At 45.8% G+C, this 15938-nt stretch overlaps 1 protein-coding gene across 1 annotated transcript; it reads right to left on the bottom strand.

Moving 5' to 3' along the window:
- Window positions 1-979: 979 nt before the first annotated feature.
- LOC132571705 (vomeronasal type-2 receptor 26-like) lies at window positions 980-14458 on the bottom strand. The gene is made up of 7 exons (XM_060238499.1): window positions 14241-14458; window positions 10432-10723; window positions 8967-9176; window positions 8352-8663; window positions 6300-6527; window positions 3616-3742; window positions 980-1884 (listed from the first exon to the last, which is right to left on the bottom strand). The coding sequence occupies exons 1-7, from the start codon at window positions 14456-14458 to the stop codon at window positions 980-982; spliced, it is 2292 nt and encodes a 763-aa protein (XP_060094482.1).
- Between the last annotated feature and the right edge of the window lie 1480 nt (window positions 14459-15938).

Raw genomic sequence — 15938 nt, 5'->3', positions numbered from 1 at the left:
AAATTAAAAGAATAGCAAGGTTTTTTTTTTTTTTTAAATCACTATTTTGCATGCTAACTCACTGCCCAATGCCTATATGGAGGGAGAACTGTTCACTGTACTTTTATTCAGTGGCGGACAGGCCATGGAGGTGCGTGCTGCGCTTATATATGTATCAGTTTCAGTTTCTTTATAAACTGAAGCAAAAGCCAAACAATTAAACAAATTTAAACATCGAATGGCCAAATTATCCGTGGTTAAAACAGAATAGTAAAATTCATAGAAGTATCAATAGAATCAAGAGATATATGCCTTTCTAATACAGAAGCAAGCGTTACAAAACTTAGCTACCTGTTTTGTGATATTCTGATTGGCATCTGAGAGGAGATAGATTACCTGAGCAGATTCTCTTAGCCCTGGCTTAGCCTTAACCCAAGGGAGAATATATTTAGCACAAGCTAAACTATACCAAGGACAACTTAGAAACACATGTTCAATTGTTTCTATTTCTTGCAACTCACACTGGCAAAGTCTCTGAACAATTGGAATTTTCTTATACTTTCCTTCAAGAGCAGCAGAAGGAAGGGTTGTACATCTTGCTAGCCTTGCCAGGAAGGAAGGAAGGAAGGAAGGAAGGAAGGAAGGAAGGGAGGGAGGGAGGGAGGGAGGGAGGGAGGGAGGAAGGAAGGAAGGAAGGAAGGAAGGAAGGAAGGAAGGAAGGAAGGAAGGAAGGAAGGAAGGAAGGAAGGAAGGAAGGAAGGAAGGAAGGAAGGAAGGAATTCTTTCTCTATATATGTTGAATACTGAGCTCTCTATCAATGCTTCAATTTATGAACACTTTCTGTTGTTTTTGTAGTATGTTCTCTGTAGATTGGTTCTACACACTTCCTTTTCCCCTTTCTTTTTTTCCCTTCATTTTTGGGGGAGGGGTGTGCTGCACATATACTGTATGTATCCAAAAATGTGACAGTGTCAGAAGTATGATAACAGGGATGTCCCATTAGCTGTTCAGTTTTGTCATTAAATGCTGCTTGGTATTGAGATCAGGCCTCATTAAAATAATGTAGCATTTGGGGATAAAGATGCAACCCAGCAGTCCAGCACTGGAGGCCAGCATGGAGAAGACCTGCACGGCTACCATGTATTTCCCCTTCGTGCTCAGGTAGGTGGGCACAAAGGACACCCAAACGCTGCAGAACACCAGCATGCTGAAGGTGATCAGCTTGGCCTCGTTGAAGGCCCCAGGCAGGTTCCTGGCCAGGAAAGCCACCGTGAAAGAGACGGCAGCCAGGAAGCCCATGTAGCTCAGGGCACCATAAAACATGGCCACAGACCCTTCGTTGCATTGCAGCGTGATCTGCCCAGCCTGGGAGTGCATGTCGGACTCTGGGAAGGGGGGAGAGGTTCCCAGCCAGATGATGCAGAGGCCAACTTGGAGACTGGAACAGGAGATGATGATGGAGTTGGCCAAATTCTTGCCCAGCCACTTCCTCACCCTGTTCCCTGGCTTTGTTGCCATGAAGGCCACCACCACAGTGATGGTTTTGGCCAAGACAGAAGAGACAGAGATTGAGAAGATGATGCTGAAGGTGGCTTGTTGAAGGAGACATGTCACCTTTGTTGGCTGGCCAATAAACAGAAAGGAGGAGAGGAAGGAGAGCAGGAGAGAAACCAGGAGAATGTAGGTGAGGTCCCGGTTGTTGGCTTTGACTACTGGAGTATCTCGGAATTTAATGAAGAGTCCTAAAATGCCACCAGTGATTAGGGACAAGAACAGAGGAATGACAGTTAGGGTAACCCCCAGAGATTCCTCGTAGGACAGAAAGGTTGTAGCCTTCAACACACATTTATATTGGTCACTGTTTGGATGTTGATCTTCTGGACATTTATCACACTGGTCTGCATCTGGGAAAAATAAAACCATTTTAGTATCTAACATATCATCATCATAATCTTATGATCTGACATATTCAATCAAGGATATTTAAAGGGGTGACCGTACATCCAACAGCCAAAAGTCTCATGGATAGGTGTGCTTCCCCATTCAGGGATTACATCCCTCTGAATCCGAGATGCTCTTGGCGACCAGGGGATTTTCTTGGGGTCGGTCCTGTATGTTTTCTTGGGCTGTCTCAACACTTACTTTTTTAAAAAATGATGAATCTGAAGGACAGTGGGGTTTGTCCGGGCTGGGATGTGAAACAAGGTGTTAAAAGACATTTGTCTTTCCCAGAAGGACTGTTCTTCTGTTCTTAAGGGAAAGAGTTAACAAAAAATATAAGGCGCCGTGGTATACAGTCAAGACTAAAGAATCCAAAAATACCATGGGAAAACTGTAAATTACTAATAAACTATCTATTTAAACAATCCAAAAAGCATGTATTTCATAAGAAGAGTGCATTCATAATAAACAATCCAACCACAGTCAAATAAATTCAATTCATGATAAAAATAATTTCAAAGTCTATTTCCAATTGTATTTCTAGAAAGTCTTTTTAGGAGTGCATTCAACTGTCGGAATGTTGAGCTTCTAAGTAACAGGTTCTACCATAGCGGAAAAGTTCACTCAAACTGGATTTTTTAGAGTATGACAAGCAAGAAATATGTTTGGAAATGGACTTTGAAATGATTTCTACATGTATGTTATTTATTTATTTATTTATGATTTATATCCCGCCCTTCCCACAAAAGTGGCTCAGGGCGGCTCACAACAGATATTCCTCGTAGGACTTTGAATAGACTTTATTTGATTGTGGTTGGATTGTTTATTATGAATGCACTCTTCTTATGAAATATACACGTTTCAGATTGTTTAAATAGATTGTTTATTAGTAGTTTACAGACTTAGACTGATTTTGCACCTTTACGCCGCTGTCATGTCCGTCTTCTCAGCGCGGCGTCCTTCTGATTTCCCACTATTTGTGCCGGGGCTGCAGTAAACATCATTTTCACGCAGCAAATGGAAACCGCTAAAAACCAGTTTCATTTGCTGTGCGAAAATCACGATGTTTGCTGCAGCCTCGATGCAAATAGTGGGAAACCGGGAGGATGCCGTGCTGAGAAGATGGACGTGAGAGCGGCGTAAGGTGAGTGTGAAATCGGCCTTAGTTTTTCCATGTTATTTTTGGATTTATGTCCATCAATTCTTTGTTGAAGGGACTGACCTATTTGTCCAATGTAGAGGTTGGAAGGTTAGGGATCTTCAGCTTGGAGAAAAGACGACTGAGGCATGACGTGACAGAGGTTTACAACATTATGCATAGTATAGAGAAGGTAGAGGAAAAAGTCCTTTTCTACCTTTCTCCAAGGACTTGTGGGCACACAATGAGATTAAGGAGCAGTCAACTTTGACCTGATAAAAGGAAGTACTTCTTCACCCAAATAGTCATTAATATATGGACTTCACAACCACAGGATGTGGTGGCTGCTATAAGCATAGAAAGTTTCAAGAGGGGAGTGGATAAACATCTGGAACAGAGTTCCATCAGTGGTTATTAGCCACAAGGTCTACAAAGCCCTGTGGCGCAGAGTGGTAAAGCATTTCCTTGAGAGATGAAGCAGCAGAGGGTGGAGAAGATACTTTGCCTCCTAGCTCTCTTTTTATACCAGCAAGGTCATTTCTTTGGAGTCACCCACCTTCCCTTGTGGAGAAGGTTCCTTCTGGGCAAGGAACACAATCATAGCAACAAAATGGCCGCCCTTCCTGAGTCATCTTGGCTTGTCCAGGCTGACAGCTCTCGGAACACCTTGAACAGGGGATGGACTAACCGGAAAGTCAAGCAGAAGAGAGAGGGAAATATCGGTTGTTTTGTGTATGCAGATATTATGTGCAGGCCTGGCTTTGGAGCTTCTGAGTTCAAGCCTTAATTTGATAATGGCAGAAAACCACAGGAGTGGGAGACTGATTATTATTGCTCCGCTAAGACAGGGCAATTCAAAAGGAAGCATTGGAGGTCGTAAATGAAGGATTTGTGGTCTTAAGCTACAAGATGGGTGGCTGTGGACTGACAATTTTAGGTCCTGGATGCCAGGCCTCCTACAGCAGAGCAAAGGAGACATAATTTCTCCAGGTTTGTAGAAAGCAGATGGTCTACAGAGGGAAGTCTTGGCTTAGAAATTAAGAAGAAGAATGCAGATTTATACCCCGCCCTTCTCTCTGAATCAGAGACTCAGAGCGGCTTACAATCTCCTTTACCTTCCTCCCCCACAACAGACACCCTCTGAGGTGGGTGGGGCTGGAGAGGGCTCTCACAGCAGCTGCCCTTTCAAGGACAGAGGCTCAGAGTGGCCTACAATCTCCTTTACCTTCCTCCCCCACAACAGACACCCCGGGAGGTGGGTGGGGCTGAGAGGGCTCTCACAGAGGCTGCCCTTTCAAAGACAGAGGCTCAGAGCGGCCTACAGTCTCCTTTCCCTTCCTCCCCCACAACAGACACCCTGTGAGGTGGGTGGGGTTAGAGAGGGCTCTCACAGCAGCTGCCCTTTCAAGGACAAAGGCTCAGAGCGGCCTACAATCTCCTTTACCTTCCTCCCCCACAACAGACACCCTGTGAGGTGGGTGAGGCTGAGAGGGCTCTCACAGCAGCTGCCCTTTCAAGGACAAAGGCTCAGAGCGGCCTACAATCTCCTTTCCCTTCCTCCCCCACAACAGACACCCTCTGAGGTGGGTGGGGCTGGAGAGGGCTCTCACAGCAGCTGCCCTTTCAAGGACAGAGGCTCAGAGTGGCCTACAATCTCCTTTACCTTCCTCCCCCACAACAGACACCCCGGGAGGTGGGTGGGGCTGAGAGGGCTCTCACAGAGGCTGCCCTTTCAAAGACAGAGGCTCAGAGCGGCCTACAGTCTCCTTTCCCTTCCTCCCCCACAACAGACACCCTGTGAGGTGGGTGGGGTTAGAGAGGGCTCTCACAGCAGCTGCCCTTTCAAGGACAAAGGCTCAGAGCAGCCTACAATCTCCTTTCCCTTCCTCCCCCACAACAGACACCCTGTGAGGTGGGTGAGGCTGAGAGGGCTCTCACAGCAGCTGTCCTTTCAAGGACAACTCTGCCAGAGCTATGGCTGACCCAAGGCCATTCCAGCAGCTGCGAGTGGAGGAGTGGGGAATCAAACTTGGTTCTCCCAGATAAGAATCCGCACACTTAACCACTACACCAAACTGAATTAACATTTCCACCTTGGTGGAAGGTGCAAGTTTGATGGATCTTTCAACTATGGTCTGAGCAGGTTTATCAGCTCTGGGTGGGAAATAATGGAATGCCCAGCAGACATTTCCCTCCCCCCACTTTCTGATGACCTTGAAGCGGAGGGAGGGCCTCCAAACCGGAGGATCCCCTGCCCCCACCTGGGGATTAGGCAAACCGGAAACCACAATGTACAGATTTGTAAAACTACAAACAAAACTGTGTAACGATGTATTGCAAATAAATACCGAACATGTTTTTCTCATGCAATTCTCATTTGCTATTCACATAAGTTTCTCAAAACAATAATATGTCTAATGTCCATAAACTAAAGCGCAGTTCCAAATGATGATCCAACTCTGGATGCTGCAAGAAAAAGGTACCAGAATCTGCTGTCTTTACATCCCTCTTGTTGGAAGACGCAGACAGTATTGACTAACATAATTCATGATCACCATCTTCAAGTACTTGAAGGGCTGTCCTATAGAGGAGGGTGTGGAATTGTTTTCTATGGCCCCGGAAGGTAGGACCAGAACCAATGGGTTGAAATTAAATCAAAAGAGTTTCCGGCTCAACATTAGGAAGAACTTTCCGACTGTTAGAGCGGTTCCTCAGTGGAACAGGCTTCCTCGGGAGGTGGTGGGCTCTCCTTCCTTGGAGGTTTTTCAACAGAGGTTAGATGGCCATCTGACAGCAATGAAGATCCTGTGAATTTAGGGGGAGGTGTTTGTGAGTTTCCTGCATTGGGCAGGGGGTTGGACTAGATGACCCTAGAGGTCCCTTCCAACTCTAGGATTCTATGATCCTAGGGTAGCAGTCCTCAGTCCAACAGGTGTGGCTACACAAGTCCTAGGTTCAATCCGTGTTTCCTTTGCCACTTCTACTGGCTGCGTATCTTGTAATCCAGAAACCGTGCTAAGGCAACAGCTCACATCAGCTTTGTTACATCTCGTTAATTTGCACGAATGGTTCTCGTGTAGCCGAACTTGTTGGACTGAGGACTGCTACCTTAGGAGATTGTCCTGTTTTGCAATCTCCTTTTGTTTATTTAAATATAAGTCAGCTAGAACAAACAAATACATTCATTTGCGTGATCACAGAAAGTAATCAAGACGAGAAGAACTCGATAGATTTCCCCACCTGGTTTAACCGCTTGGGCCACATTATAGCCTCCTGGTCAATGGTGATTTTGACCTCTTGGGATGGTTGTCTCTCCGCGGTCCCAACTTTCACTCCTCCATGGGAGTTATTGGGAAATCCCACCCACTGCACAATGTCAAAATCTACTGCAACGTCCCTGTTCTCATCCAAGTACACTTCACCTGTGGAAGTGTTGTAAAGTGGGATGTTCCTCAGGAAAGCATGCAGCTAAAGGAAAGAGAAAATTTAGGCGCTTAGAAATCAGGCAAAGAGGGTGGATATTTCAGCACAGTTCATTTGGAGTTCCTCAGTGGAACAGGCTTCCTCAGGAGGTGGTGGGCTCTCCTTCTTTGGAGGTGTTTAAACAGAGGCTAGATGGTCCTCTGACAGTAATGCTGATTCTGTAATGCAGATCATGAGAAGGAGGTCCGGGGTGTACTTGTAATTTGCCTGCATTGTGCAGGGGGTTGGACTAGATGAACCTCGATGCTGCAGCTTTGCAAGGCAATCCTGGTATCATAAGGTCAGGCCTTAAGAACATAAGAGAAGCCATGCTGGATCAGGCTGAGGGCCCATCCAATCCAACACTCTGTGTCATGCAATGGCCAGAATCCAGGAGGCATCAGGAGGTCCACCAGCGGGGCCAGAACTCTGGAAGCCCTCCCAGTGTTGGCAGCCCCCCAAAAGCACCAGGAAGAGAGAGAATCATTGCCCCAGACATCAGAACATCAAAGAAGCCATGTTGGATCAAGGCAGTGGCCCCTACAGTCCAACACTCTGTGTCACATAAGAGAAGCCCTGTTGGATCAGGCCAGTGGCCCATCCAGTCCAACACTCTGTGTCACATAAGAACATAAGAGAAGCCATGTTGGATCAGGCCAGTGGCCCTTCCAGTCCAAACACTCTGTGTCACATAAGAACATAAGAGAAGCCCTGTTGGATCAGGCCAGTGGCCCATCCAGTCCAACACTCTGTGTCACATAAGAACATAAGAGAAGCCGTGTTGGATCAGGCCAATGGCCCATCCAGTCCAACACTCTGTGTCACATAAGAACATAAGAGAAGCCATGTTGGATCAGGCCAGTGGCTCATCCAGTCCAACACTCTGTGTCACATAAGAACATAAGAGAAGCCATGTTGGATCAGGCCAGTGGCCCATCCAGTCCAACACTCTGTGTCATATGAGAACATAAGAGAAGCCATGTTGGATCAGGCCAGTGGCCCATCCAGTCCAACACTCTGTGTCACATAAGAACATAAGAGAAGCCATGTGGGATCAGGCCAGTGGCCCATCCAGTCCAACACTCTGTGTCATGTAAGAACATAAGAGAAGCCATGTGGGATCAGGCCAGTGGCCCATCCAGTCCAACACTCTGTGTCACATGAGAACATAAGAGAAGCCATGTTGGATCAGGCCAGTGGCCTATCCAGTCCAACACTCTGTGTCACATAAGAACATAAGAGAAGCCATGTTGGACCAGGCCAGTGGCCCATCCAGTCCAACACTCTGTGTCATATAAGAACATAAGAGAAGCCATGTTGGATCAGGCCAATGGCCCATCCAGTCCAAAACTTTGTTACACAATGGCCAAAACCCAGTTGAACAGAAGCAGCACCAGGAGCAGAAGAGATTGGCTTTATACCTGTCCTTCACTACCCAAAGGAGTCTCAGAGCAGCTCACAATCCCCTTTCCCTCCCCCTTCCTACAACAGACACCCTGTGGGGGAGGTGGGGCTGAGAGAGCTCTGACAGAAACTGCCCTTGAGCAGAACAGCTCTGAGTGAACTTGTGATTGACCCAAGCTCAGGCAGCAGCTGCATGTGTAGGATTGGGAAGGGGAGCCAAACCTGGTTTCCACTACACCAAAATGGCAGAAGGGAAGCAGCTGCAGAATTCGCCAGAGCAATTTCTAAAAATAAAGGGGTGTGTGTGTGTGTCTGTGCTAGGAGACAGTTACAACTGAGACCGTACCAAAATCTGACTTCAAGATCATATGAAAATTAAAGAATATTTAATTGCAGATTTAGTTATTTCTGTGGAGAAAGGAATACCTGCCAGGGCTGTACTGTGTGGGATCCCAAGCTGCCTCTGCCAATTCTCTGCTTAGATCCCAGTGAGTAAGCGGCGTGTAAGGCTCGTGCCACAGTGTGGACAGCATGGAAGGTCAGGTAGCTGTCTCGAGAATGAATTATTTCTATCATATCCTGGGAAAGGTCCTCCAGATTCTCTCTCTCTGCACAGCTGACTTGGCCTTTCACAGCCAAAGCGGGCTTTGAATACATGCAATGAAAGGCCTGCTCCCAAAACTGCTCGATAGAAGGGTACAGCATTAGATAAGTGAGGAATTCTATCCTTTTGACTGTCTGCATTGAAAAGGAAAAGAAACCACGGGTGTGGTCAGAAGTGAAATGCGGGTTCAAAAAATAGAAGGTGAGGTCCCACAGAGCCGTGGCGATCCAGACTTTCCCCACGGGGGGCTCGACCCACTTTGCAGCCAGTGCTTGTATACGGCTAAATATCTGGACCAAAACGAGCGGCTCCCCATAATAAACCAATACATTGACCTCCCTCCACAAGCGAAATGCATCCGATGACAAAAACAAATGTTCCGTGTCTATCCTGAATTCCTTTAAAAAGGGAAATGTCAGAGAGAAGGCCACACAGACCCCTCTCCTCCTGGCCAGAGGAGGAAAGACTCTCAGGAACTGTTCTCCGTTCTCAGTGTCTGATGCGATGAGACCGATCCACGTCCATCCGAAATGCACCAGCAGTCTGACAATCCCCGGGTAGTGCTGCTCCTCTTTCGGAACCGTCCGATGGAAAAAAGGGAACTGAACCGGATCATTAAGAATGTAGGAAACAAACCCATAACTGACCTAGGAAGGAAAGGAAGAGACATGACTGATATCCAAGACATAATGAAGATGAAAGAAGGACCAGATGTCGGAAGGGCGATTTGGTGTGTGTTTGGGGTGTTCCTGAGTTCTAGTTAAACATTACATACTTAATGTGGAGAGTCCCTTGGATGGCAAGGAGATCAAATCAGTCAATCCTAAAGGAAATCAATCCTGACTGTTCCCTGGAAGGTCAGATGCTGAAACTGAAGTTCAAATGCTTTGGCTGCCAAATGAGAAGGGAGCACTCCCTGGAGAAGACCCTGATGCTGGGAAAGACAGAAGGCAAAAGAAGAAGGGGACGGCAAAAGATGAGCACAGAAGAATAGATGCTTTCGAGCTGTGGTGCTAGAGAAGACTCTTTAGAGTCCCTTGGACTGCGAGAAGATCAAATCAGTCAATCCGAAAGGAAATCAACCCAGACTGTTCCCTGGAAGGTCAGATGCTGAAACTGAAGCTTAAATGCTTTGGCCACCCAATGAGAAGGGAGAACTCCCTGGAGAAGACCCTGATGCTGGGAAAGACAAAAGGCACAAGAAGAAGGGGACGGCAAAAGATGAGCACAGAAGAATAGATGCTTTCGAGCTGTGGTGCTGGAGAAGACTCTTTAGAGTCCCTTGGACTGCAAGAAGATCAAATCAGTCCGTCCTAAGGGAAATCAACCCAGACTGTTCCCTGGAAGGTCAGATGCTGAAACTGAAGCGCAAATGCTTTGGCCAAGCAATGAGAAGGGAGCCCTCCCTGGAGAAGACCATGATGCTGGGAAAGATTAAAGGTAAAAGAAGAAGGGGACGGCAAAGGATGAGATGGTTAGACAGTATTATCAATGTAACGATCAAGAATCTGAGTGAATTTAGGAAGACGGTGGAAGATGGAAAGGCCTGGTGTGATGTGGTCCATGGGGTCACGAAGAATCGGACTCAACTGTGTGACTGAACAACAACACAACTTAAAGATTCATAGGTGGAGAATAATCTGGAAGTCAGAGATAAGTAATTTGTGGCCAGTCTCTAAGAGCATCTCCAAGAGCCTCATCCTCATGAATGGAAGCAGAATTTACACAGAGAAATAATTGTCATGCTTAACAAAAGGTTTTATTTTAGAATCTAACCAGTAGGGTGTGCGTAGTCTCACTAGAAGCCAAAAAAGAACCTGATGTCCTGTGACAACAGCTTCTCTGGATAGATTGCTAAATAAAATTAGGATTAGCTGCCTCACTCACAGACTCACCCTATACCTGTGGGATTTTGAAGATGCCCATCAGATGTGAAATCTGGATGGAGATTTCAGACTCATCCCTTTCGACAACAGCCAGGAGGGTCTTCTCTCTTCCCAAGTGATAGTTCGGAATATTATTTTGCCCAGAGGAGAACAGGTAGAACAAGCCATCATAACTCAGACTTGCGTCACCGTAGTTGTCGTAGATGTTGTACCCCAAAGTGACATTGGGCAAGAGCCGGGGGTTCTGATTGATCTCCTGAATGGCAAACAGGAAGGCCAAGACGCTCACGAAGTTTGTGATTGGATCTCTGCCAAGAGAAGGAGCAGTTTTTATTTTCCCATTCATTGAAAATCCCTGATGATATCTAGGCAGTATATAGTTCTTGCTTCTTTTTGTGCAGCTAGCCTCCTTTTCTCTCACGTTTGTGCAATGCCACAAAATGAATCATCGTCTGTCATTTAGAACCTACCAGGTCAGATGTACCCACCATTTCTACAAACAGGAACTCGCTACCTTCAGAGACCTAAACTGAACAAATGTAAGATTCCAAAGTGTCTTGAAAAGATACAGGAAAGGAAAGGTCCCCTGTGCAAGCACCAGTTGTTTCCGACTCTGGGGTGACGTTGCTTTCACAACGTATTCATGGCAGACTTTTTATGGGGTTTTTATGGGGTTTGCCATTGCCTTCCCCAGTCTTTTACACTTTCCCCCCAGCAAGCTGGAACTCATTTGACTGACCTTGGAAGGATGGAAGGCTGAGTCAACCTGGAGCTGGCTACCTGAACCAGCTTCTGCCGGAATTGAACTCAGATCCTGAGCAGAGTTCAGACCACAGTACTGCATTACTGCTGCTTTACCACTCTGTGCCACGGGGCCGCTGAAAAGGTACAACACTGCTGCAAAGTGGGAGGAAGATTTCCTGTCCAGCATTCCTCTGGGCGCATCTAAAACGATCGTCTCAGTGCAGCCACCTCCCAACAAGACACACACACACACACACAACCCTCCACTTTACGCTGAATTTTTTTGCTGCTGGGAACAACTTCCCTTTTGACAAGTCAAGTCAAGTTAGCCATTCTTGGCATAAAATATATAGATATATACATAGCCACTTTCTCAGTGACACTAGATGAAGTATCGTTCAAAAGACTATAGACCTGAAGTGCATCAGAGCAATCAACCACGCTAACTAAAAGAGGATGTAAATACTTGTGACGGAGAGCTGTATACAAATTACAATAAAGAAGAATACGAGTAAGTGACCCCACACATTTTTGCTTACAGAGACAGTATCTGACTGAGCAGGCTGTCTTGTTAAATCTGCCATAAAGAACGGCGGAGGGCACGGCGTTGCATCTGGCAGGGGAAAAAGCTCTACGCTGCTGTGGCACCTGCAAGACAGATAGATATGAGGCCATTTCCCCAGTACTAAGAGAGATCTCAAAACTCAGAGGGGAACAGGTTTTCTTAGCCAGACCGTATAGGTCTTGGCGCTCAGTATCTAGCAACCTGTTTTTCATTTGTTGGGCTGCGGTGGTGAAGGACAGCATGGACAATAGTTCTAGGGATAAACCCATTGCTTTGATTTTTCTCTCAATATGTGCTGACCAATTTGACAAATTAAATTCAGAGAGCGTTTGAGAGATATAGCTCCCTGGTTCAGAGACATAATGCAAGCGCAGCCAGAATTTGAATGTCACGAACCATGCACTAGTAAGCATTAAAGACATGCCAGTTTCTAAGCAGATAACTGCATATGGAACACATTTTGGCACACCCAGAATTTTACGCAAGAATTTGGATTGGACACGTTCGACAGCACCTTCATAAGATTCAATCCAGATTGGGATGATGAAGAAAAAGATATTGGATTTATATCCCACCCTCCACTCCGAAGAGTCTCAGAGCAGCTCACAATCTCCTTTCCCTTCCTCCCCCACAACAGACACCCTGTGAGGTGGGTGGGGCTGGAGAGGGTTCTCACAGCAGCTGCCCTTTCAAGGACAGAGGCTCAGAGCGGCTCACAATCTCCTTTCCCTTCCTCCCCCACAACAGACACCCTGTGAGGTGGGTGGGGCTGAGAGGGCTCTCACAGCAGCTGCCCTTTCAAGGACACAGGCTCAGAGCAGCCTACAATCTCCTTTCCCTTCCTCCCCCACAACAGACACCCTGTGAGGTGGGTGGGGCTCGAGAGGGCTCTCACAGCAGCTGCCCTTTCAAGGCCAGAGGCTCAGAGCGGCCTACAATCTCCTTTCCCTTCCTCCCCCACAACAGACACCCTGTGAGGTGGGTGGGGCTGGAGAGGGCTCTCACAGCAGCTGCCCTTTCAAGGACAAAGGCTCAGAGCGGCCTACAATCTCCTTTCCCTTCCTCCCCCACAACAGACACCCTGTGAGGTGGGTGGGGCTGAGAGGGCTCTCACAGCAGCTGCCCTTTCAAGGACAACCTCTGCCAGAGCTATGGCTGAGCAGCCAAGAAGGTCTGAGCGCCTGCTCCGGCTGCAACGCCACTGAGGATGTTCTCCGCAGCTGAGAACGAAACGTCTGGAAGGAAAACTTTCTCCAGTAGAACACGGCACTTGATCCCGAAAGATTCTACAAACCCTAATGATGTTACCAGCCGTGAAAACCTGAAATCTTAGAATTATTTATTTTATTTTTATTTATTTATTTGAGATTTATATCCCGCCCTTCCCACCAGGTGGCTCAGGGCGGCTTACAGCATATAAAATCTGACATAAAAATATAAAATTATACATAAAAATTAGACATTCCATAATTTACATAATTAAAATCTAAACATTCACATAGTTATGTACTTAAAACATTCAAGGCATACGGCGGTCTTACAACAACTACACTCAGTTTCAAGTTTCAGTGCTGGTTAGTTGTAAGCCAGCCGGAAGAGGGCTGTCTTACAGGCCCTGCGGAATTGAACAAGGTCCTGCAGGGCCCTTACCTCTTCCGGCAGCTGGTTCCACCAGGAAGGGGCCATTACTGAGAAGGCCCTGTCCCTTGTAGTTTTCAAACGGGCTTCCTTTAGATTGCAGAAGACGGGGCCATTACTGAGAAGGCCCTGTCCCTTGTAGTTTTCAAACGGGCTTCCTTTAGATTGCAGAAGACGGAGTGAGAGGCTCAGGAATAGACAACATTAAAAGCGGATTAACAGATTCATAGAGGGTATATGTGTATGACTGGGGAAGGCAATGGTAAGGAAAGGAAAGGTCCCCTGTGCAAGCACCAGTTGTTTCCGACTCTGGGGTGATGTTGCTTTTACGTTTTCAGAGCAGACTTTTTACGGGGTGGTTTGCCATTGCCTTCCCCAGTCATCGACGCTTTCCCCCCAGCAAGCTGGGTACTCATTTTACCTACCTCGGAAGGATGGAAGGCTGAGTCAACCTCCAAGAAAATGTCATGATGTGATATCACCCCATGGGTGGGTAATAACTACTACCTTTACCTCTTTACATGGATCAGTGGCTACTAGCCATGGGGATTAATTTAAATCTGCACATTCAGGGACAGTAAACCTCTAAGTAGCACTGCCAACAATCGGCATCAGTGTAAGGACTCAATCTCTATGCCGTGTTCCTGGCCCTCCTGTAGAACTAACGGCTATTCTGTAAGACATGATTTTGAACTAAGTAGACCGCTGGTCTGATCCATCAGGGCTCTGTTTACATTTTCATGCTCGTAGGGTCTCAGAAGCAAAAAAAATTGGGACCACCTAAGAACAGTGATTTATCCAGGGACATGAGTAAAGGGGAGCCTATGAAACTCGAATGGAGTAGAGTCACACTACATCTGTCATCACAGATTACTGACCCATGAACTCTGGGAGGCTCCTTGAAGATGACTTCTGTTCGATAGGCAGCAGATATCGGTAGGATCCCTCCAATAAGGTAGTCTCCTTGCCTATAATAATTGACGGGGCTCATTTTATCCTCAGACAAATTCAATGGGCATTTTGCCCTTTTGGTCCCACAGACGACGCTCTGGGGCAGGAGGAACAGAAGCACCAACACCAGCGTCACGATCAGCATTCTGTATCTGCCCTGACACAATCTTCTCTTGCGTCTGCTGCTCAACCACATCCTTAGAGATTTAGCAAATCCAGTCTTGCATTGGAGTGAAATGGACAAACATACAAGAATCTTAAAAGAACAAGATTTAGAGAAATTTAAAAACGACTGGGGAAAGTTTCAAAAATATATTGAAAAACCATGGAACATTAAAGGACATTTGGTGATCTTTGACAATGGTTAATTTTTAAAGAAACAATATATGGATTACAGTTTAAAAAATATGATTATTGGATTATAACTTTTTCTCCCCCCCCCTCCAATGATTAAGAAGAAATACCATGAAGATGGATTATAATTATAACCTTTGGTTTTTTTGGAGAAGGATTCTTTAATAGATAGAGTTTATTACCTTGTAACAAATTAGATTAAATAGTGAGAATTAGCAAATCCCAAGAGCTTCTTCCAAAATCAAGGCAACAAAGGCTGAAGCGCTCGAGTCCAGGCTTCAGACTTGAAAAACCTGATATTAAAGAAATGTATTTCTCTTTTAGGATAGTGTATCAGAATAATGCTTTTGTATAGACAGACTCAAACAAGGGATATTGGCTGTTTATCCCATTACATATACTAAACCCATCTTCCACTATGTTTTAATGTATTTTTTTCATAATGGCAAACTAGAATGATGTATATATTTATGTTGCATGTTAAGAGGTAAATTACTTGGACAGGAAAAACTTCTGGGAAAGAAATGCCTTCTTTTTGACCCAGGTTTATTAGCAACAGAATAATTAACAGGCATTCTCGCATTCTGACATGTTATTGTTTTATGGTTTCCCACGCTAATGCAACCCAGATCAATATATATATATTGGCCTGATCCAACAGGGCTTCTCTTATGTTCTTATGTTCTTACCCCACCAGCTCTATGTGGCTCTGCTTCCTTTACCTCATTCCTTGTCTGAAAAAGGGTGCATGCACACGAAAGCTGACGTTCTGAATAAAACGAAGTTGGTCGTAAAGGTGCAATTGACTCCTATTTTGTTCTACTATTTCAGGCCAACACAGCTTCCTATTTGGGTCTATCTAAAGAAAAGACTGGCGTCTTTCACTGCTTCCCTGCCTCTTAGCCAAGATTCTTGCTATCACGGGAGGTATTTGTACATCACGTAAAGTGATCACATTGGCCCTCAAGTCTGAGGATGACATAATTGTTTGTGAAAGTGATCTCTGAAGCAATTTCTTATGGAGGAGAAGACCTCACTACGATTTTGGTAATTATAAGGGAAAGAATTTCCCATTGCAACCTCCTGAAACTATCTCTCAATTTGTGCACAGCTGAAGAAAAAACATGTTTATGGGAACTTGTCAGCGTTGGAGAACTTTTTGTATGAGAACTTTTTGTCAAGCATGCTTATTTCTGTCTCATGAAATGCTCTGTAAACTCTCAAGTGTTTGCCATCTTTGCCCTCTCCATTGTTTACGACTGGCAGGGCAA

Source organism: Heteronotia binoei, chromosome 5 (assembly GCF_032191835.1).
Source record: "Heteronotia binoei isolate CCM8104 ecotype False Entrance Well chromosome 5, APGP_CSIRO_Hbin_v1, whole genome shotgun sequence".
NCBI classification, from domain to species: Eukaryota; Metazoa; Chordata; class Lepidosauria; order Squamata; family Gekkonidae; genus Heteronotia; species Heteronotia binoei.
Note: the sequence above shows the minus strand (reverse complement) of the source record. Positions and strands in the feature narration are given on the sequence as shown.

Bases quoted from the DNA above. Each gene is read 5' to 3' on its own strand.
- LOC132571705 (XM_060238499.1), bottom strand. From the start codon at position 14,458: ATGCTGATCGTGACGCTGGTGTTGGTGCTTCTGTTCCTCCTGCCCCAG. The intron at 8,664-8,966 runs GTCTGTGTGGCC...TTTTCAATGCAG, and splicing joins CTCTGGCCAGGAGGAGAGGG to ACAGTCAAAAGGATAGAATT. The intron at 1,885-3,615 runs GTGGGTGACTCC...TATTTTTCCCAG, and splicing joins AACCTTCTCCACAAGGGAAG to ATGCAGACCAGTGTGATAAA.